The sequence below is a fragment of the Rhinatrema bivittatum genome, chromosome 2, assembly GCF_901001135.1.
Source record: "Rhinatrema bivittatum chromosome 2, aRhiBiv1.1, whole genome shotgun sequence".
NCBI lineage: Eukaryota > Metazoa > Chordata > Amphibia > Gymnophiona > Rhinatrematidae > Rhinatrema > Rhinatrema bivittatum.
The window spans coordinates 62462699-62487057 of record NC_042616.1 but is presented as its reverse complement, the minus strand read 5'-3'; the positions used below and the strand labels follow the sequence as shown (position 1 = coordinate 62487057).

Here is a 24359-nt window from a genome sequence, read left to right as displayed (position 1 = left end):
CAAATGGTATCACAAACTCTGTGTGGGTCAACGAAATGCCAAAGGTGTGGAAATCTGTATGCCAATACTATGCCTCAGTTAAAATATTTGTAGTAGTAATAATAATATTGTATTTTGACAGTGTTTCATATCTGTATTCCTCATTGATTCCTTTCAGTTGCATCTAATTTACACTGCACAAGAAAATTGTACTTATGTAATTGCATCTTTTAACAAGGTTAACTGTTCTCTTCCTAGGTGAGAGAATGACTGAAGAGGAGGTGGACAAGCTGATGGCTGGTCAGGAAGATGCCAATGGTTGTATCAACTATGAAGGCAAGAGACAGTCATAGTAACATATTCCTTTTCCTCCCTCTCCTTTCAACATTGTCATTAAATCAAAGTTCATTAGAGAATACACAACTACTCCTGATGTATGATCTCAGTCACAGTAACTGTGGATGCCTTGGGAGATAAGCATTCTGGGAAGGAACAGACTAAGCTGATATTCAGAGTTGGGCGGTTAACCTATTCAGCTAACTCTGGCTACACCGTAAGGCTGGTCTAAAGTTAGCCGGATATACTTATCCTGCTGACTTTAACATAGCCAGATATGTTCAGTAGACATGCTGCGCTGCTGAATATCCCAGTTAAATTAGCTGGATAAGTGAATATACACCCCAGTAGTTTTACTACACATTTTGCCTGCCACTATGTCTATTCACATAGAAGAAACCTGGGGGGGGGGGGGGGTGTTTAGGGTTGACATCAACATGTTTGACTAGGAACTGGCTTTATAAAAGCTTAATCACTTTAATTAGAAAAAGAGTTGTATTCAGTTTGTGATAATTTCTTAATTAGTAAATAAAACTAAATGTTAGATCTCATGTTAGGAAAACCTTTCCCTAAATTAGTACAAGGTACCTAGGGAAGAATAAAGTGGACCCCAACCACCCAAACCATGCAAGATTTATTTCTAAGGAATTTAGGTAAAAGTAATCAGTTCTCCCAGTGGAACACATGGTTGCTATTATAGGATCATCACATTCTGCCACATTTAAAATGTCATTGTGCTGTTTGCTAAATTTGTTGGCTATGTCTTAGATTGTAGGGTAATGAAATTAGAGCCTTTTTAAGATACTTTAAAAACAATAAAAGGAATAAACCAATTTGGATTTTAAAAAAATTGCTTTCCGATCCCTTTCTCCACTCTCACACAAAGTACTGAATCTCAACAGGAGCTGTCAACAACTTTTCCAGTAGAAGGAAATGAGTTCCTGTGTTCTCATTTCCATCCTCAGCACTGTCACTCCTTCGGTTACCATAGTGTCGATGGACACTTCATTAGCATCTGACTTTTATGTAGTGTCTCTTTAAAGAGGGTGGAACTACTGAAAATGTTTGAATGGGCTCTAAAACTTAAAAACTGAGGGGTAGATTTTTAAACTTATGCACATGTGTCCATGTGCACGTGCTTCCCGGCGCACACACATGGACACGGCTATTTTATAACACGCGTGCATGTGCATGTGCACGCGACCCAGGACATGCACGCGAAGGGGGGGTGTAAATTTTTAATATACGCGCAGTGACGCGATGGTCCCTTTTCCCAGTTCCCTCCCAGTCTGCTCCAATTAAGGAGCAGTAACAACATATGTGTGCCTGCGATCCCTTCCCCAGGTTCAGTGGCAAATGGCTGCTAGTACTGGCCGCTTCCAGCCCCGCCCCTCCCCCAGGGTCCTTCCCTTTCATTCGGCCTGGCACTTCTTTGCGTAACGGGAGATACACGCGTGGCCGGGCCCTTTGGAAGAGCCACACGCGTAACCCCCGTTTTCCACTTACGCAATGTTTTAAAAATCTACCCGAAACTATATTTTTTAAGGCCTAATAATAATTTTAAAAACCTAGTGCATTTAATAAACTCCCAAACACACCTACTCTACTATATCTATGATGTCTCTTCTTCCCTTCACATGCACACAGACACACACACACACACACCCCTACATCTCAGATGAATTTTTGCAGCAGCTTAACCATCAATTTTAGTCTTGAAAGTGGGACAGCTTGAGCCCGGAAAATCAGGCAAAGGGTTTGTGTTCTCACGGCTGTCGGAAATTACCATTCATTGTCAGCAGTTAGAAATAAGACATGTCTGAAAATTGTCACTAAAAGATCCACGTTAAGTTGAAAAAACAACCCGAGCTAATCCAAACACATTAGAAGAAAATCCGAACTGGAAGCTGAACAGATTCATTTATCTACTGCACAGAGCAAATGTCATGTGCTATCGACATTTTTAACTCTCTTCCACTTTCTTTACAGCTTTTGTGAAGCACATCATGGCCAGCTGAACTTTAGGTATGGAACATGTGATTGCCACTGCTTTCCTGCCCTGCAGAAGATTAATGTGGTACTGTGCATGCAGATAAGATAAGCCATTTGCTTCTTATCCTTCATATGAAAGTTCCTATTTGACATACCTTTTTCGGTAGTGCAATATTTAAGAGTTAAGGGATCCATCATACTTTATTCAGCAAGGTGTCATTTATTTTTTATCTTAGGCTCATTGCTTACTTGTACCCTTGAATGTGATAAGCTGAAGTAGCCCCATCAGTCAGACTTTGAGTGTTCTTTTCAAATACAATTTATCTGAATCTTTAACTTTGAGCAGCATCCGCACAGGATCTGGATCGATCAGAAAAATGTCCAAAAAATAAAACACCTATTAGTGGATCAAGTCTGACAAATACAAAGCAAGCCATTAGTCTAGCATCAAGACTCACTCTCAGTCTGACAGTACACTTTGGACACTTCAGAGAAGCATGTGGATTCTCTGAGCTTACAACACAGAAAGCTAAGAGGCAAGACATGTCAGATGTACCAGAGTTTAAAGGAGGACCCACCAGGGGTAGACGTCTTGGTCCCAATACTTGTCCTGGTGGATCACTTGCCAAAATGCCTGCAAGAAATGGCTAGTGGTTGTAGCTGCACTGATAGCTGCATTTTTAGACTGTGTCCTACAGCACTGCTAGCATGGCATGTTGTCAGTAGTTAAAGAGCCCAGTCTATTTGTACTGCCTGAGAACAACTGACAGACAATTTGTGCTCTTTAGTGATCATAAATAGCAGCTTTTTAAGGAAAGGCAAAAAGAGTGAGTGGCCTCCAGATGTTTCCTTTTGTGTGTACATGACAAGGGTACTTACATACATACTGGTATGTATCCCGGTTCAGAGCAGTGACAACAGGAGAATTCAAGAAATTCTGCCTTAGAGGTGTAATGGATATGTTGTAGAAGGAGACAGGATTCTGGCAGGAGTGGACAGTATAAAGGTTGTGTTGCCCCAGGGCCAGTGCAAGGGTATAAGGCACCTTAGGCGAACCTTCTGCCTTGCACCGACTCTCTCTCCCCCCCCCCCCCCCCCTGATTCCAGGCCCCAGCTCCAACCTCATTCACTCAGATAGGCCCCCTCTCTTACACACACTTAGGTTCCTTGTCTCATTCACACACTCACCCTTACACAGGCTCCCTGCCTCTCACTATCACAATTGTTCTCTCGTACGCACACAATTCCTCTCACTCACTCACACACACACACACACACACACACAGAGGCACTGCTTGTGGCCCGCCGAGACTTTGCTTCTCTCGGCCGCGAGCAGGATGGACACTGCTTGTGGCCCGCCAAGTGACTGCTTTTCTTGCCCCAAAGCAGGATGAGCACTGCAGTGCTTGCAGCCCACTGAGTCTTTGTTTTTCTCGGTCGCAAGCAGGATGGGTGCTGCTTGCAACCCACCGAGTGTCTACATTTCTTGGCTGCAAGCAGGAAGGATGCTCCCCACGACCTGCCGAGTCTCTCCCCCTCTTGGCCGTGAGTGGGAAGGACTCCGCTTGTGGTCCCATATGGCTGCTCTTTGCCACTCCCTAATGGCTGGCACCCTAGGTGACCACCTAGTTCGCCTATTGGAATGCACTGGCCCTGGGTTGCCGCCCCCCCCCACCCTCCTCCCATTATGGCATCACTTCTGGGATGCAAGCTAGATAATTCAGTGATGGACGCCATTATCTTTAACTCTCCAGTTTAGTGCCCTATGTTGATGTGTGAAAAGGGTTGTCAGTTGGAGAAGCCATGACAGCAATCACAGGGTTGAGGACTGTGTGGTGTGAATACAGGAAAGGTGTACTTGGCCAGGGTCCTTGGACAGGACAGCTATGAGTGGATGGAGAATAAAAAACGTATAGATTGTAACAACTATTTGTTGACATTTGGACACAAACTGGCCATGCATGGCACCAGTCCCTCATGTACCATGATGGCATTAGATGGAGGGGGGGAAGTGCTCTGACTGTAAAAAATACTTTAGTATGTACATGCATTAGTGCAGGGCTCTTCTCTACTGATTTTGATAGAGCCAGAATAAATAATTGATGCAGAAAGTATATAAATGAGACAGCGTGGAGGCTGAAGTAAGGCTGGGGTTTTGACTTCTAGACTTTCACATTGAAGTCATGACCTGGGAATTCACAATGATGATTCCCTTCCTTTATTATATGTAGACCAATATCACCTGAGCAGCTTTGCATGCTAGGAAAAGAATATGGCTCATACGTTTTGTAGCGTAAGGCTGAAAATGCAATCTACAGCTCAGATCAGGACAGGCCTCCAAATGTCTCATTATATATTCAATATCAGCGAATTTGCCAGTATTTGGTCTCCCAGGCAGCCTCTTCTCACACATCGAACAGTGTTTTGTTTTGTTTTATTTAAGGGAAAGATGTTATTTTAATTAACCAGATTTTCCAAATAGCTATTCACTTAAGTCTCCCCTCTGGCCTCAAACTAGGGGTACTGACCCCTTTGATATTTGTGGGCTGTTTTGTAATAGCTCATGTCTTGGGTGACTGAAAGCCTCACAACCAATCAGGCTCTTATTATTAATCTTATAACTAACATGCAAGAAATCAGTTAGAGTAAGATATAATATAGCAGCTTGCAACATGCCAATATACATTCTCTTTTAAAGAAAGAGCATTTTCCCTACGATCGATGATAAATTAAAGAAGGGTGGGGAGCAGACAGACCAGTATCCTTGGGCCTAGTCCTAGAGATGGCCCATACAGGATTGGATTAAGGGTAAAGGTAAACAGTATTTACATAAGTGACATAGCAAGAGGCGAATGTAGGGGGCCCTATGGGAGCAGAGCTGGCCCCATGACCGGCCCAAGGTAATTAATCTAAGCATTTCATCGTGTAAGCATTTTGTAAATCAGTGTATAAATGGCTTGGAGAAGTAAAATCTATGATTAAATTCACTGTTCACATTTCAGCTTCTTCTGGATTCAATTAAAACCTACATAACCAACATTGAGCCCCATCATGGGGGGGGGGGGGGGGTGCAGGGGGGATGTATGCCTCAGGAAAATTTTGACATAGACTAGGCAACCCAACTGGCAGATACAGCTTTTTCCAAGCTCTTAACACCTTGTGGAAGAAGCAAACCAGTACAACTCTCAAGAGCTGGAATGGCGCCTTCTCCATCCCCATGGTGTTATATACAGATATGGACTGGCACTTATTTCGGTAGAAAAATGTCACCATACTCAATTTAAGCAAATGTACTGTGAGACAAGGGCAGTCAACTGAGCAGTTCTGTCAGAATGAACCTGAGACAGGTAGTACTCTGATACAGTCTAAGGTGCAAGTCTTAGCAAGTCTTCTTACTCCTTCCTTACTCAAAGGTGGAGCAGTTCAGCAACAATTCCACTGTATATGGTGGCACCGTCCATAAAAACCATGAAGAGGTTGGCACAAATTTTGGGTTGACTGAATACCCCCTTGTGCTTTATAATGTATATAAAACAATAGTTCAAGCACTGTTTTTTCTTACAATAAACTGTTGCATCATTTCATCTATTGCTAATGGAAATCTATTTCACTGTTTTCTTTTTCTTTAACATCCTTAGGTAAAGAAGATTCCAAAGCAATCTTGATGGTTTAACATTTCTAAAACAAACAAAAGAAAAATCCCCTCTTTTCTACAACATTTTTACATATCAAACTGTATCTAATATGCATCCCATCTTAAGATTTCCCTTGGACAGGAACGGCAATGGGAACTCATGGTTGTCACAATCCCCAGAGACTGGAATTAAAGAGATAAAAGTCCAATAGTTTCTTGCTATCAAATAGAGAAAATGTTAATTTACGGCATAAGTGGAAGAGTTAAAGGATTCATCTGACTTCATGAACATCAGGACACTTTCAAACATTGCACTTGTGTTTAAATTGTTACCACATGTATCCCAGTTACTTCCGCATTGTTTTTCCTGAGAAACTATTAATAATCAATCAAGATACACTGTGATGGCAAGTAACATGAGCTGCCCAAAGATAGCCTCTCAACTCAACTTGTCTCTCCTGCAAACAGTAAACAAGAGTTTTGATTTCTAAAACACAGGCTCACTTTGCACTACTGTAATCCGCTAATAGTTATATAAGTGCCATGTCCTGTAAAGGCATACAGTTTTATGAAAAATCCTCACTCATGTGTCAGCTAAAGAACAGAGAGTTGTATGAAAATGCAACACCTTCAACATGTAAAGATGTCCCAAGACAAAATCACTATATTTGGACCATGTCTCAATAAAAAGAAGCTATTTCTCATAATCATTATGTTGCCTAATTATTTTTTTTAACTTCTGTATAAGTGTATATGGAAGATCGCCAAGCAGTGGCAGGAAGGACAAACACAATGAAATAAATTTGCAGACAGAAACTTATCTACAATGGCTCTTGCCTCTGTTCAGCAAATACTACAAAAATAATACATAATGTTGGATTCAGTTTCATTTTCTTTTGAATCTATTCAACAGCAGCAAGAGGGTCCAGTCAGGACATATTGTATGTTTTGACTTGCCACCAAATGAACTACGTCCAAAATCATCTCTATGGGTCAACTCACATTGTGTAACACTTTGGTTGCGCAGCCCTATGCAAACAACAAAGAATTTCACTGCTATATCCTGGGAGGGATGACAGATGAGATGATGAATTTTGCAGATGGTTACTTTGGCATTAAATAGTTTAAAGAACTGGCATTTTCTTCCATTTGTTTTCATAATGAATGTGTGTTTTAGAATATTTTGCATTTTTGATGAAATAGAGAGATCCAAATATTTCCATTTTGAATTTGTGGAAAGTCAAATCCTGTCTTCCTTTTAACAAGAAACTAAACTGTTTGCTTCCTAACAAAATCGGCTTTAAATATAGTTGTGAAACATTTTGCACATACATTAAAAAAAAAGCAGGTGATGTCCTAGCTGACAGCTTGGTGGCAGTGCTGCAGGCTGCTATGCAGAGGATCTGGATTTGATTTCCAGACCAGGGACCTGCTTTCTGAGGTGGCCGGGGCTAGGGATGATGCAATGGCTGTGTTTACAGCTCCCAGGCTGAAGGAAAAACGCCAGCCATCACTCAGTGGCAACAACGTGCAACCAGACTCAGGGTCCACCTTACTATGTCCTGGGAAAAGCCATGAAACAAGGTTCCAGGTGAGGGAATGAAGGCTTATGGTAGCATATCCCAAAGGAGACCAAAGGAAAAGGAGGAAACCTCTGGGCCAAAACAAAAAACTGGTAAATGTTTCAGGAAAACAAAATCCAAAAAGAGTAAATCTATCTCTAGCCAGCCTGTGCAAGTGATAAGGGATTTCCAGACAAAGCATAGCTAAGTGGGAGTTTTAGCAGTAGTGATTAGTCCAACCAGTTTTGAAGTAGCACAACATGTGGCTTCCCATGTTTGTACTATCCAGCCATTTTGTGGATGTAATGAAGTCTAGGATTAGTTCCATGACTTGAATCAGTGATCACATTCAGCATCCCTAATTAAACCAACAGGAAGAAACCAGGATGGGCTCCTGTATTAAACTTCCTTTGTGTTCTCTGGTTTCTGCTGGTACAACAGATAAGTTTTAATCTTGTTGCTGTGTCTCTATTCCTTCCTTTACTTCTACCTGCCTTCCTTCGGTGCCCTCATATTGACTTCTTAGATTTTCTCCTTGGTCTGGTTTTGATTCTGAGGTCCATATTCAGCAATGGCTCAGCAAGTTAGCCAAATAAACTTATCTAGCTAACTTAGCCTATCTATTCAAGAAATGGATTAAAAAGTGAAACAATTACATGTTCTGAATGTGATAAACATTTCATTCAGAAAGACCATTTTACACCAATCCCATAATTCCACCCAGTAGCAAGATGAAGGTTAAGTAGGAAATGAAATAAATGCTCATTTCACTAAAAATTATACTGACTTCAGATCTTTGTCTGGCACTAAATCTGACAATTGGCAAGAACTTCCACAGGAAGGCAGACATCTCCCATGCCACCCTGTCTTGCTGCTAAGTGGAATATAAAAAAATCTAAATTCATGCATAAATATGTATGTATTATTTATTTATTAACATATTTATTATCTGCCTATGAAATAGTAGTGGTGAGTAGAGAACAAAAAACATAAACAATCCAGCAAAATCCAGCTATACCTCTCATGCTGCACCTTGGGGGTCTCTATGCTACTCAGCCTTGCTGCCATACCCAGACTTTACACATTATGGTTATTTTTGCCACTCTGACTTGCTGCCATACCTCAGACCTTAGATCTTGAAGGGTTCCTGCCACTCTGGGGGGGCTGCTTTGCAACTTTCATGTTGCTTTGATGTGTTGATACCACTCTTTGTGCTGCTTTGTCCCTTTATCAATGCCTTGGGGTTTTCCCTTCTACCTTTTCTGCTTCATTTCCTCTTCATGGTGCCTTAGGAAGCTGATGAACAATGTGATCATGAATATTAAAACCTCTTGAATATACAATACTAGGGGGTTCTTTAAAAATTCCATATAGATCTAATATGTGTCAATATCAACCAAATGAAGCAGCTATGCAACATTGTTTGCATAATACAAGAATTAAAAATACCACCATCACTCAATTTTAGAGAATGAAGTAATATCCAACATACTCTGGCTTAAGAATAAGGTGCATTTCTGTCACGGTGTGCACAAAACCAACCCATTAGGAGGCACTACCCTGAAAAAGACTGAAGCAACTCAAAACATGTTTATTGAAAGAAGAGCAAGGAGGACTATGAAAGAAATATTCCAATATTTAGCAGGCTTCTATAAAGTGGAAGGAGGCATTCTCCATTAAAAAACTTCATGAACAAGGACACTTGATATGAAAGGAAAGGGTGAAAATCTCAGAAGAAATAGACAGAAAGGGTAGAGGATATCTGGAATAGCCGACCAGTAGAGATAGTAGCAACCAAATGCATAATTAAAATTTAAGTATGCTTGAGATAGGCAAAAGTACTGTGTCAAGGGAAATAGAAGGAATGGGTGTGGAGTTACTTATAAAACTTTATATTCTAAGTCACATGGAAAGTTAGAGAGCCATAAAGGGAAGAACACAAAGGGGTAGATTTTAGGGATGTGCAGAGCAAAATTTTATGTTCATATTTCTTATGTCCGAAAGTGGGTCCCACTTGCGGCCAATATGGACATAAAAAAAATCTAATGAGTTGGGTATATGTACATATGTCGCCCATTAAAGTCAATGGGGGAAGGATTTCCAGCCTATTTTTGGCTGCAGAATTGTGGTTTTCTTATCAATTGGCCCAGGAGAGAGTTCCCTTTCCTTTGTGCAGGGAAGTACTCCCTGGAAAGGGTCCACCCCTAGAGTTGTGTGTACCCGGTGTTTACATTGGCGTCCAGTGAATATCGTTGGCGTCTAGTGAATTCCGTTGGCGTCTAGTGAATTCAGACGGTACTTACGCACTTCAGCAGATGACAAAGGAATTGGAGGATCTCTCAGAAATAAGAATACGTGTGGGAATACAAGGTCTGGATGAACAGGCAGGCACAGCAATGGAGTTAAAACAGCAGTAGGAACACAAGGCCTGGATGAACAGGCACTTCATTCGAGGACAGAGGTCAATCCCAGCTAGGGACACAAGGCCTGCATGAACAGGCACAGGAACTAGGTTAAAACACTGGTAGCTCGCCAGCATCTTTCTGATGCATGCTAGAATATTGGCAGCGGTATGGGCATGGTCCGTCAGGTGGGTGTGCAGTAAAGCCCACCTCCACCCTCATGCTTGTTCAGGGAAGGACTCCCTGGAACGGGTCCACCCCTAGAGTTGTGTGTACCCGGTGTTTACATTGGCGTCCAGTGAATATCGTTGGCGTCTAGTGAATTCCGTTGGCGTCTAGTGAATTCAGACTGTACTTACGCACTTCAGCTGATGACAAACGAATTGGAGCCTAGGATCTCTCACAAATAAGAATACGTGTGGGAACACAAGGCCTGGATGAACAGGTACATCATTCGAGGACAGAGGTCAATTCCAGCTAGGGACACAAGGCCTGCATGAACAGGCACAGCAACCAGGTTAAAACACTTGTGGGAACACAAGGCCTGGATGAACAGGCACAGCCACTGAGTTAAAACACCTGTGGGAACACAAGGCCTGGATGAACAGGCACCGCCACTGAGTTAAAACACCTGTGGGAACACAAGGCCCGGAAGAATGGGTACAGCAACTGAGTTAAAACACCTGTGGGAACACAAGGCCGGGATGAAGAGGCGCAGCAGTCGAGCACAGAGGTCGATCCCAGCTAGGGACACAAGGCCTGGATGAAGAGGCACATCATTCGAGGACAGAGTTCAATCACAGCTAGGGACACAAGCCGCGGAGGAAAAGACACTAACCAGGATCCTCCAAGCCCTCATTTTCTCCAAATTAGACTACTGCAACTCTACATTTCTTGGACTCCCTTCCTCATACACAAAACCACTCCAAATGGTTCAAAACGCAGCAGCCCGTCTACTAACAAACACTAGGAAAAGAGACCACATTTCCCCAGTCCTAAAAGACCTCCACTGGTTACCAATTCAGTTCAGAGTCATTTACAAATCCATCACCTTGATATACAAAATCTTTCACCAACACACCATAATCGACCTACAAATTCCTCTCCGTTTATACAAATGCACAAGACCGACCAGGGAAGCCTACAGAGGATGCCTCCTTGTTCCACCCTCCAAAACCACTTATCACAGCACCTTTAGAGATTGAGCCCTTTCCACAGCAGGTCCACCGTTATGGAACTCCATCCCCCCAGATCTCAGAAATGAACCTTGCCTCCTAACCTTTCGGAAAAGACTCAAGACATGGCTTTTCAGGCAAGCCTTCCCGAACTGCACCTAACACACACCATCAATAAATTCTCAGCTCAGAAGCTGTATATATTGGACGCCATATTTGTAATGTACTCTTGTATATTTTTATATTCTACACATGTATATAATTAACCTCCTCTATCCCTCTTTATTTCTTACACTCCCAGTTCATAGCCCCAGTTAATTGTAACTGCATCTCTTCACCACGTGTATTTATGTTATAGGTTGTTTTCTTTGCACCCCTGTTTTCTGTAAAGCGACATCATGTGAACGATTTCATGAATGCCGGTATAAAAAAACCTTAAATAAATAAAATAAATAAGTAAGTACCGCAAGGGAAAGTTGAAAACAACTTTGAAGAGGGAGTTCAAGAGGGCGTGAAATTGTAAAGAGGTAAATGGGTGGGGTCCGTGCAGTCCGCCCGCAGGATTCAACCCGGCGGGTTCGGTCGGACCGGGGTTTCGGCGGATCCCCCACCCCCACCCCTTTCGCGGGGGGTGGGGGAGGGGCGGGGAACGCCTCCCGGACGGCCCCGGCCCCCGCAGGGCGCATTTCCTCTGCGGCGGTGCGCCGCGACCGGCTACGGTTCGGCTGGGAAGGCCCAGGGGGGGCAGGTGGCCCGCTGCTCCAGCGGCGCGTGTTATAGCCCCCCCTCCCGGCGTTTCCTCCTTCCCCTTTGGCAACTGTTAACTTGTCTTAACCTCATTCACTACATCTATGCAGACGATGTTCAGATTCTTATTCCCATAACAGAATCTATTAACAAACTTGGCTATTCTTACAAGCCTTCCCTGATCCTTCAAACTTTCACTAGATAAGTAAAGCTACTCAGCTTTCAATATGGAACTTCGCCCCTCCAATATTCTCCTCATTTAGCTACCCTACTTATGCACTTCAGAAAATGACAAAGGAATTGGAAGATCTCTCAGAAATAATAATATGTGTGGGAACACAAGGTCTGGATGAACAGGCAGGCACAGCAATGGACTTAAAACACCAGTAGGAACACTAGGCCTGGATGAAGAGGCACATTATTCTAGGACAGAGGTCAATCCCACCTATGGACACAAGCCGCGGAGGAAAAGAAACTAACCAGGATTCCCTCCGTAACGGCGAGTGAAGAGGGAAGAGCCCAGCGCCGAATCCCCGCTCGTCCGGCGGGCGCGGGAAATGTGGCGTACGGAAGATCGCCTCTCTGGCGCCGCTCGGGGGCCCAAGTCCTTCTCATCAAGCCTCAGCCCGCGGACGGTGTTAGGCCGGTAGCTGCCCCCGGCGCGACGGGACCGGGTTTTCTCATAGTCTGTTTGTTTGGGAATGCAGGCCAAAGTGGGTGGTAAACTCCATCTAAGGTTAAATACCATTTCCGGCGCGTGTTATTGCCCCCCCCCCCCCCCGGCAGCAGCTTCGCCGTTTCCCCCGCCGTTTCCTCCTTCCCCTTTGCCAACTGTTAAGTAGTCAACCTCATTCACTACATCTATGCAGACGATGTTCAGATTCTTATTCCCATAACAGAATCTATTAACAAAGCCATCGCACTTTGGAACAACAGCTTACAAGCCATCACTAATCTCCTCAACAGTCAAAGCATGAGATCTTATTAAGAAACTGACATTATCCTCAACAAATTCTTACTCCTAGCAAAACCTATACCAAGTAAGTACACAGGGGTCTGTATTTTCATACCCCATTGCTTGCTGTTTGAATACCGCTCTTGCCGTACCGACCCGCAGGGTCCACCTAGGGACACAAGCTGTGGAGGAAAAGAAACTAACCAGGATTCCCTCAGTAACGGCGAGTGAAGAGGGAAGAGCCCAGCGCCGAATCCCCGCCTGTCCGGCGGGCGCGGGAAATGTGGCATACGGAAGACCGGCTCCCCAGCACCGCTCGGGGGCCCAAGTCCTTCTGATGGAGGATCAGCCGGCGGACGGTGTTAGGCCGGTAGTGGCCCCCCAATAAAACCACCAAAGACTGCTTCTGTAAACTGCAAGTTTAAAAAAGGATAAGACCACTCTTCCACGCCAAACACTTCAGAACCATCCTCCAAGCCCTCATTTTCTACTACTGCAACTCTACATTACTTGGACTCCCTTCCTCATACACGAAACCACTCCAAATGGTTGAAAACGCAGCAGCCCGTCTACTAACAAACACTAGGAAAGGAGGCCACATTTCCCCAGTCCTAAAAGACCTCCACTGGTTACCAATTCAGTTCAGAGTCATTTACAAATCCATCACCTTGATATAAAAAATCATTCACCAACACACCATTATCGACCTACAAATTCCTCTCCGTTTATTCAAATGCACAAGACCGACCAGGGAAGCCTACAGCGGATGCAATGCCGGTATAAATAAATAAAATAAATAAATAAAATCAATAAGTACGTAAGGGAAAGTTGAAAACAACTTTCAAGAGCGAGTTCAAAAGGGCGGGAAACCGTTAAGAGTTAAACGGGTGGGGTGCGTGCAGTCCGCCTGGAGGATTGAACCCGGCGGCGGGTTCGGTGGGACCGGGGGTGGTTTCGGCGCATCCCCCACCCCTTTCGCGGGGGGGGGCGGGGAACGCCTCCCGGACGGCCCCGGCCCCGTCCAGGAATAAAAAAATAAAGTAAAGCAATAAAATCAATAAGTACGTAAGGGAAAGTTGAAAACAACTTTCAAGAGCGAGTTCAAAAGGGCGGGAAACCGTTAAGAGTTAAACGGGTGGGGTGCGTGCAGTCCGCCTGGAGGATTGAACCCGGCGGCGGGTTCGGTGGGACCGGGGGTGGTTTCGGCGCATCCCCCACCCCTTTCGCGGGGGGGCGGGGAACGCCTCCCGGACGGCCCCGGCCCCGTCCAGGAATAAAAAAAATAAAGTAAAGCAGTAAAATCAATAAGTACGTAAGGGAAAGTTGAAAACAACTTTCAAGAGCGAGTTCAAAAGGGCGGGAAACCGTTAAGAGTTAAACGGGTGAGGTGCGTGCAGTCCGCGGCCCCGGCCCCGTCCAGGAATAAAAAAATAAAGTAAATATATAAAATCAATAAGTACGTAAGGGAAAGTTGAAAACAACTTTCAAGAGCGAGTTCAAAAGGGCGGGAAACCGTTAAGAGTTAAACGGGTGGGGTGCGTGCAGTCCGCCTGGAGGATTGAACCCGGCGGCGGGTTCGGTGGGACCGGGGGTGGTTTCGGCGCATCCCCCACCCCTTTCGCGGGGGGGCGGGGAACGCCTCCCGGACGGCCCCGGCCCCGTCCAGGAATAAAAAAAATAAAGTAAAGCAGTAAAATCAATAAGTACGTAAGGGAAAGTTGAAAACAACTTTCAAGAGCGAGTTCAAAAGGGCGGGAAACCGTTAAGAGGTAAACGGGTGGGGTGCGTGCAGTCCGCCTGGAGGATTCAACCCGGCGGCGGGTTCGGTGGGACCGGGGGGGCTTTCGGCGCATCCCCCACCCCTTTCGCGGGGGGGCGGGGAACGCCTCCCGGACGGCCGCAGGCGCATTTCCTCCGCGGCGGAGCGCCGCAACCGGCTCCGTGTCGGCTGGGAAGGCCCAGGGGGGGCAGGTGGCCCGCCGCTCCGGCGGCGCGTGTTATAGCCCCCCCTGGCAGCAGCTTTGCCGTTACCCCCGCCGTTTCCTCCTTCCCCTTTGCCAACTGTTAAGTAGTCTTAACCTCATTCACTACATCTATGCAGACGATGTTCAGATTCTTATTCCCATAACAGAATCTATTAAGAAAGCCATCGCACTTTGGAACAACAGCTTACAAGCCGAAGCCACCACTAATCTCCTCAACAGTCTAAACCTGGTCCTCAATGCCTCTAAAACTAAACTCCTCTTCATTTCCTACAAGCAAGAAAACCTCCCATCTCAGATCCATCACAAACACCTTCTCACCCACAACCATGTGAGAGACCTGGGAGTAATTATAGACAACCGTCTTGACCTAAAGAATATGATCCAAACCACAACTGTAAGATATAATATTATATCTTAATGGGCCTCGACAAAGGAAACTCTTTCCTATTGATCTTGTTAGACCTTTCCGCAGCGTTCGACACGGTCAACCACGCCATCCTCCTAAACCAGCTTTCGTCCATAGGAATCAGCGGCACCGTCCGATCCTGGTTCAAAACGTTTCTCGATAACAGAGGTTACAAAGTTAAACTCCAAAACAAGGAATCCTCAAGATTTGACTCTGTCATAGGAGTCCCTCAAGGTTCTTGATTATCTCCGACCCTATTTAATATCTATCTTCTTCCTCTCTGCCAACTTCTTACCGACCTCAATCTAAAGTACTTCCTTTACGCAGATGATATTGAAATCATCATCCATATCAAAGACACATACTCTAAAACTCTTGACTACTGGGAAACATGCCACCAGAAAATCAAACAAGTAGTAAACAACCTACACCTCATCTTAAACTCATCCAAGACAGAAATCCTACTCATCTCTCCTGAAAACAATATCTCCAACACTACTCTTCCCACCAACCTACCTACCACACAAGTTACAGACTTAGGAGTGATAATAGACAACCGGCTAAACTTCAAGGCACATATCAACAAAACAACCAAAGACTGCTTCTATAAACTCCAGGTTCAGAAGAGGATAAGACCTCTTTTCCATGCTCAAGACTTCAGAACGATCATCCAAGCAGTCATTTTTGCGAAATTAGACTACTGCAGTTCCCTATTGCTAGGTCTGCCCTCATCCTATTCCAAACCACTACAGATGGTTCAAAATTCAGCAGCCCGATTACTAACAGGCGCAAGAAAGAGAGACCACATATCTCCCATTCTGAAAGAGTTACATTGGCTACCCGTCCACTTCCGTATCATCTATAAAGCCATATGTGTCATCTTCAAAACTATTCATCAACGCATCTTATGCACTTTAGCTGATGACAAAGGAATCGGAAAATCTCTCAGAAATAAGAATACGCGTGGGAACACAAGGTCTGGATGAACAGGCACATCATTTGAGGACAGATGTCAATCCCAGCTAGGGACACAAGCAGCGTAGGAAAAGAAACTAACCAGGATTCCCTCAGTAACGGCGAGTGAAGAGGGAAGAGCCCAGCGCCGAATCTCCGCCACTCCGGGTTCGGGGATCTGAACCCGACTCCCTTTCGATCGACCGAGGACGACGGAGGCCATCGCCCGTCCCTTCCGAACGGCGCTCGCCTATCTGTTAGGACCGGCTGACCCATGTTGAACTGCTGTTCACATGGAACCCTTCTCCACTTCGGCCTTGAAGAAGAATGCTCAGTCTGTTTAAAAGAACAAAATTAACGGACCCACTCAAGGAATATGCTCAGTCTGTTTAAAATAAGAAAATTAACGGACCCACTCTGAAGGTCAATGCTCAGTCTGTTTAAAATAGCAATATCAACAGACCCACTCTGAAGGACAATGCTCAGTCTGTTTAAAATAACAAAATGGAACTGCCCAGCTAGGGACACAAGGCCTGGAGGAACAGGCACATCATTGGTGGACAGAGGTCAATCCCGGCTAGGGACACAAGGCCTGGAGGGACAGGCAGGCACAGCAATGGAGTTAAAACACCAGTAGAAACACAATGGCTGGAGGTACAGGCAGGAACAGCAACGGAGTTAAAACACTTGTGGGAACACAAGGCCTGGAGGAACAGGCACATCATTGGTGGACAGAGGTCAATCCCGGCTAGGGACACAAGGCCTGGAGGGACAGGCAGGCACAGCAATGGAGTTAAAACACCAGTAGAAACACAATGGCTGGAGGTACAGGCAGGAACAGCAACGGAGTTAAAACACTTGTGGGAACACAAGGCCTGGAGGAACAGGCACATCATTGGAGGACAGAGGTCAATCCCAGCTAGGGACACAAGTCGCATAGGAAAAGAAACTGACCAGGATTCCCTCAGTAACGGCGAGTGAAGAGGGAAGAGCCCAGCGCCGATTCTCCACCACTCCGGGTTCGTGGATCTGAACCCGACTCCCTTTCGATCGGCCGAGGACGACGGAGGCCATCGCCCGTCCCTTCCGAACGGCGCTCGCCTATCTGTTAGGACCGGCTGACCCATGTTGAACTGCTGTTCACATGGAACCCTTCTCCACTTCGGCCTTGAAGAAGAAAGCTCAGTCTGTTTAAAATAAGAAAATTAACGGACCCACTCTGAAGGTCAATGCTCAGTCTGTTTAAAATAGCAATATCAACAGACCCACTCTGAAGGACAATGCTCAGTCTGTTTAAAAGAACAAAATGGAACTGCCCAGCTAGGGACACAAGGCCTGGAGGTACAGGCAGGAACAGCAACGGAGTTAAAACACTTGTGGGAACACTAGGGCTGCACAGTAGATGCCGGTCAGACACAGCGATTCATGTCAAGAACATGTGCTGCAGTGCTTACTGCTTACATTATCTTGAGCATAGGAGGCAATTGGAACTGCTGCAAGGCTCCTTTCAATAGCTTTTATTCATCTTGCCATTCACAAGGAAAATCGGGAAAGCCAAGCACTGGCAGGTTTACTTTCAAAAACACTAGCATTTCCATCAAGACCGGTGAAAGCCTTGAGCGGTGAGGGCTCATGATATCCCCTGTCATTGAAAAAACACGTTCACTGGGCACACTTGTTGGTGGACATGACAGATATCCTTCAGCCACTTTGGCTAGGTGTGGCCAGACAGTGGACTTGTGTGCCCAATATGCCAGCGGATCTGTCTGCGTATTCTCTATCGGCTCTGAGAGATACCGTTTCACTGACAGCTCTGCTGCTGTCTCCTCCTGTGCTTGGGAGGGCTGAGAGTCACTCAATCCAGTTACTTTCTCTCTCGCCTGTTGCACTACTGATGTATCTTTATGGCCAACATGCCTTGGGCGTTCTGACGTTGAGGTGGAGGCACTAGTAATAGTATCTGTCACTGACACAGTCCTTCTCCTGCCAGGGATAGCAGCAGCACAACTCTGTGACGTGCCTGCTGTTTCCACCTGTGCTTCAAGCCTAATCTGTCTCCGCCTATGGTGCTCCTGTTCACGGACCTGTGCTAACAACAGCTCCTTCACAAATGACAGACAATTGGTCTGTAGGGCGATTTTACCTTTCACACGGGGATCACAGACAGAGGCGAGCATGTATGTGCTGTCCTCTGTTAAAGGCCTTAATCTGTCTTTCACCTGCTGCTGCAAAACGTCCACACACTGCAGCACCTCAGCAGTCATTCCCTCTTGCCGTTTAATGCCTTCCAAATGGTCATCCAGGAATTTCACTATAGGGATGATGTCAGCCAAGGTGGAACTTCTGGAACTCAGCTCCTCCGTGACGTCCTTGAAGGGCTGCAGGATTTTTTACCAGCTGACTCATGACTAACCAATCGTGATGCCCTAGGGGATTCTGTACACCTATGTCTATTGTACCAGAAAGTTCATGAAGGGGTGTCTGCAGCTCCAATAACCTCTCCAGCATCATAAAGGTGGAATTCCACCGGGTGGGAACGTCTTGAATGAGACGCTTCTCGGGCATATCCAAAGCAGTCTGATTTTCTCGGAGAACCTGCCCCGCCCTGACACTTCTGTGGAAGTGTGCTGCTATGTTCCTGCACTTCTGTATTAACCTACGCAGGTATTCAGTCTCCTTGTCCTTGGACTCCAAGCCCAAACTTGACTTCACTACCAGATGCAGAGTGTGTGCAAAACATCGGATGTTCTTAAACCGCCCATCGCTTATTGCCTTAACCATGTTTGCACCGTTGTCTGTGACAAAAAAGCCTGCCCGCGTTTTACTGTCTCGCTGGTGTACTTTCCAGCTCGCCAGCATCTTTCTGATGCATGCTAGAATATTGGCAGCGGTATGGGCATGGTCCGTCAGGTGGGTGTTCAGTAAAGCCCACCTCCACCCTGATGCTTGTTCAGTAATAGAGCTGCTGGCTGCCCCTGCCTCTGCCATGACCCACCAGTGTGCTGTCAGAGAGAGGTAAGAGTGTGCAGCATTCATGGCGGTCCAGATATCGCAGGTGAAATGCACTCTTCCGTCTGCCTTACCTAGCAGTGCTTGCACGCGACTGACACAGTGCTTGTACAGGCTGGGGATGACCTTTCTACTAAATGTGGTTCTGGAGGGGACTTTGTAATTTGGAAGTACGACCTTCAAGAAACGTTTGAAACCCACATTCTCAACTAACTGCAGGGGCTGGTCATCAAGGGCAATCATTTCCCCAATGCTCCTGGTTACTACTTTTGCGGCTGCCTGCCTCCTACCCCGGGATAGCGTTACCGCACTCCACCCCATTTCCTCCATGGTGCATTGTCGCTTCTCCCACATGTCAGTGGGTTTCTGGCCTGCCGCCTGACTGCTAGAAGGGTATGAGGGCGTGGGCTGACTCTGCTGCTTTCCTACCACTGCACCCTGGTTGGAAGGGGAAGGGGTCCCCTGACGGAAAATGCTACCATCCCCAGATGGCAGTAATCTTGTTGGGTGTTGCCTCTTAACATGATACTCCATGCCAAAATTTGACAGATGTCCCAATTGCTTGCCTCTGCTAATATCCCTGGCACAGTAATTACACCGAGCATAACGCGGGTCTTCTGTCACTTTAAAATGTGCCCAGATCGCAGATTTCTTTTGTGATCCTCCTCTCTTTCCCGCCCTGGGGGTGGATGGTGGCACTGGAGTTGAGGTACTACTGGGTGTGGGTGGTGCACCCACTGCACCCGGCGAAGCAATGCCAGCGGGGGCAACAGTCACCCTCTGTCTCCCTTCTGACAGCTCTTCCTCCTCCTCGATATCAGTGGAATGTCTCCCCTGCCGCAGATTTCTGGAGGTGGAGGCTAAAACAGGACTAACTGACAATTCTACCGAAGATTGCTCAGGTATAACATCTTCCGTTTCTGATGAGAATCCCATCCAAGAAGATTCTTCTTCTGAATCAGAAGCTAACAGTGCCAGCGCTACCTTGTCACCGCAAAGTTTTGCAGGACACTTCTGTCCCCTGGCTGCTCTTGGGTGTGTAACTTTTGTCTGGCTAGACTCTGCCTCCTCTTCACTCTCCTCCAAAACTACAGTGCCAGAAACAGGTGCTGGCGATTGCAAAGTTTCATGGTCTGATTTCTTTTTTTTTGCCATGGAACTGCCATCCCCTACAAAGACGTTTGATTGCGACAGTTGCCTTTTTACCTGTACTGGTGGTGTTGCGCTGGTGTCTTTTGCGGTGCCTCCGCTGCCATTCCCACTAAGTCGCTTGCATCTCCCTTTCCCTGACATTATGGATTTAATGTCAATGAGTACTAGTGGTAACACTGCCCACTGTCCCACAATAATAATGTTCGGTCAGTTTAAAATAACTAAATTAACAGACCCACTCAAGAAGAATGCTCAGTCTGTTTAAAACAACAAAATGAACGGACCAAGTCAAGGACAATGCGGTTAAGTCTGTTTAAAAATAGCAGATTGAACAGACTCGCTGAAGGCCAATCTTCACTCTGTTTACAATGCCCACTGCCTCACTGCCTGCCTGGCAATGCACGGAATGTGTCTGTCTGTGTGTGTGCAGTGAGTGCACAGAGAACAAGCTTCCTTTTCAGTAGATATGAGGCAGGGTACTCCCAGCCCTGGAACTGCTGCCCACCCAGCACTGAACCACTCAAGGACAATGCGGTTAAGTCTGTTTAAAAATAGCAAATGTAACAGACTCGCTGAAGGGCAATGTTCACTCTGTTTACAATGCCCACTGCCTCACTGCCTGCCTGGCAATGCACGGAATGTGTCTGTCTGTGTGCACTGCAGTGCACATAGAACTAAAGTATATATGAGGCAGGGTATTCCCAGCCCTGGAACTGCTGCCCAGTGCCCACCCAGCACTGAACCACTCAAGGAGAATGCTTTTAAGTCTGTTTGAAAATAGCAAATGTAACAGACTCGCTGAAGGGCAATGTTCACTCTGTTTACAATGCCCACTGCCTCACTGCCTGCCTGGCAATGCACGGAATGTGTCTGTCTGTGTGTGTGCAGTGAGTGCACAGAGAACAAGCTTCCTTTTCAGTAGATATGAGGCAGGGTACTCCCAGCCCTGGAACTGCTGCCCACCCAGCACTGAACCACTCAAGGAGAATGCTTTTAAGTCTGTTTAAAAATAGCAAATGTAACAGACTCGCTGAAGGGCAATGTTCACTCTGTTTACAATGCCCACTGCCTCACTGCCTGCCTGGCAATGCACGGAATGTGTCTGTGTGTGTGCAGTGAGTGCACAGAGAACAAGCTTCCTTTTCAGTAGATATGAGGCAGAGTACTGCCAGTGCCAGCCCTGGCACTGCCCACCCAGCACTGAACCACTCAAGGAGAATGCTTTTAAGTCTGTTTAAAAATAGCAAATGTAACAGACTCGCTGAAGAGCAATGTTCACTCTGTTTACAATGCCCACTGCCTCACTGCCTGCCTGGCAATGCACGGAATGTGTCTGTCTGTGTGCACTGCAGTGCACATAGAACTAAAGTAGATATGAGGCAGGGTACTCCCAGCACTGGAACTGCTGCCCACCCAGCACTGAACCACTGAAGGAGAATGTGTTCACTCTGTTTACAATGCCCACTGCCTCACTGCCTGCCTGGCAATGCACGGAATGTGTCTGTGTGTGTGCAGTGAGTGCACAGAGAACAAGCTTCCTTTTCAGTAGATATGAGGCAGAGTACTGCCAGTGCCAGCCCTGGCACTGCCCACCCAGCACTGAACCACTCAAGGAGAATGCTTTTAAGTCTGTTTAAAAATAGCAAATGTAACAGACTCGCTGAAGGGCAATGTTCACTCTGTTTACAATGCCCACTGCCTCACTGCCTGCCTGGCAATGCACGGAATGTGTCTGTCTGTGTGCACTGCAGTGCACATAGAACTAAAGTATATATGAGGCAGGGTATTCCCAGCCCTGGAACTGCTGCCCAGTGCCCACCCAGCACTGAACCACTCAAGGAGAATGCTTTTAAGTCTGTTTAAAAATAGCAAATGTAACAGACTCGCTGAAGGGCAATGTTCACTCTGTTTACAATGCCCACTGCCTCACTGCCTGCCTGGCAATGCACGGAATGTGTCTGTCTGTGTGTGTGCAGTGAGTGCACAGAGAACAAGCTTCCTTTTCAGTAGATATGAGGCAGGGTACTCCCAGCCCTGGAACTGCTGCCCACCCAGCACTGAACCACTCAAGGAGAATGCTTTTAAGTCTGTTTAAAAATAGCAAATGTAACAGACTCGCTGAAGGGCAATGTTCACTCTGTTTACAATGCCCACTGCCTCACTGCCTGCCTGGCAATGCACGGAATGTGTCTGTGTGTGTGCAGTGAGTGCACAGAGAACAAGCTTCCTTTTCAGTAGATATGAGGCAGAGTACTGCCAGTGCCAGCCCTGGCACTGCCCACCCAGCACTGAACCACTCAAGGAGAATGCTTTTAAGTCTGTTTAAAAATAGCAAATGTAACAGACTCGCTGAAGGGCAATGTTCACTCTGTTTACAATGCCCACTGCCTCACTGTCTGCCTGGCAATGCACGGAATGTGTCTGTCTGTGTGCACTGCAGTGCACATAGAACTAAAGTAGATATGAGGCAGGGTATTCCCAGCCTTGGAACTGCTGCCCAGTGCCCACCCAGCACTGAACCACTCAAGGAGAATGCTTTTAAGTCTGTTTAAAAATAGCAAATGTAACAGACTTGCTGAAGGGCAATGTTCACTCTGTTTACAATGCCCACTGCCTCACTGTCTGCCTGGCAATGCACGGAATGTGTCTGTCTGTGTGCACTGCAGTGCACATAGAACTAAAGTAGATATGAGGCAGAGTACTCCGAGCCCTGGAACTGCTGCCCAGCCAGCACTGAACCACTCAAGGAGAATGCTTTTAAGTCTGTTTAAAAATAGCAAATATGAGGCAGAGTACTGCCAGCCCTGCCTGGCACTGCCCAGGATAAAATGTACAGACTCACTCAATAAGAATGTTCTTTTTTTTTTTTTCCCTAACAAAGAATCTGTTCTGTGTTGTCTATCAAATCTGGTTCTGTTCTGTGTTGTCTATCAAATCGGGTTCTGCTATCTTCTCTGCCTCAGCCTGCCTAAGCCCACCCTGCACGATCCCGATCCCACCTCCCCACTGAATCGCTGAAAATGTCCGTCAGTCCTCGTGCTGCTGCTGCTTTTATAGTGCTGCTGGCTCGTCAGGAAATCCTCAGAGAAGCACGGAATGACAGCGCGATTCGCTGCATTCAGTGCTTCTCTGAAAAGGTGAACGCAGATTCGCTGCGTTCCGGTATCCATGCCGACCTGTCCCACCCTTTCCTGTGAGTCACTGAAACTCACAGGACAGGGTCAGACAGGTTGGCATGGTTACCGCAGGGGCGCCGCCATTTTCAGATAATCCGGGGCTCCGAGCTCGAGTCGCAGGTAATGGCGGCGAGAAAGCGCGCGCATGGCAATTCGCCGTATCCGACATATCTATGTTCATTTATGTCGGAAATCTGCTCGTATACGCCCCATTTTTTTTTTAAGTAAAAAAAAAAATTTGAGTTGCGTTTTCCATATGCGGTCAATCCGAATGCACATCCCTAGTAGATTTTAAAAGAAGCGCGATCAGCCTACTTTTGCTTGCGCATCAGACTCAAGCAAAAGTACGCTGGATTTTAGTAGATACGCGCGGAGCCGCGCGTATCCACTAAAATCCTGGATCGGCGCGCGCAAGGCTATCGATTTTGTATAGCCTGCGCGCGCCGAGCTGCGCTGCCTCCCCCCGTTCCCTCCAAGGCCGCTCCGAAATCGGAGCGGCCTCGGAGGGAACTTTCCTTTGCCCTCCCCTCACCTTACCCTCCCTTCCCCTACCTAACCCACCCACCCGGCCCTGTCTACACCCCCCCTTACCTTTGTCGGGGGATTTACGCCTCCCGGAGGGAGACGTAAATCCCCGCGCGCCAGCGGGCCTGCTGCGCGCCGGGCCGCGACCTGGGGGCGGGTACGGAGGGCGCGGCCACGCCCCCGGGCCGTAGCCACGCCCCCATACCCGCCCCCAAAACGCTGCCGACACGCCCCCGGAACGCCGCGACGACCGGGCCCGCCCCCCGACACGCCCTCGACACGCCCCCCTCCGAGAACCCCGGGACTTACGTGAGTCCCGGGGCTCTGCGCGCGCCGGGAGGCCTATGTAAAATAGGCTTCCCGGCGCGCA

At 46.7% G+C, this 24359-nt stretch overlaps 1 protein-coding gene across 1 annotated transcript in view; it reads left to right on the top strand.

The window, feature by feature from the left end:
• Positions 1 to 6652, top strand: part of LOC115084014 (myosin light chain 1, cardiac muscle-like) — an 84469-nt gene extending 77817 nt beyond the window's left edge. Inside the window, exons 5-7 of the mRNA XM_029588268.1 lie at positions 238 to 315; positions 2305 to 2340; positions 5946 to 6652. Coding sequence (XP_029444128.1) covers positions 238 to 315; positions 2305 to 2333 — 107 coding nt within the window. The 3' untranslated portion in view covers positions 2334 to 2340; positions 5946 to 6652. The remainder of the gene's footprint in view (positions 1 to 237; positions 316 to 2304; positions 2341 to 5945) is intronic.
• The last annotated feature ends 17707 nt before the right edge of the window (positions 6653 to 24359 follow it).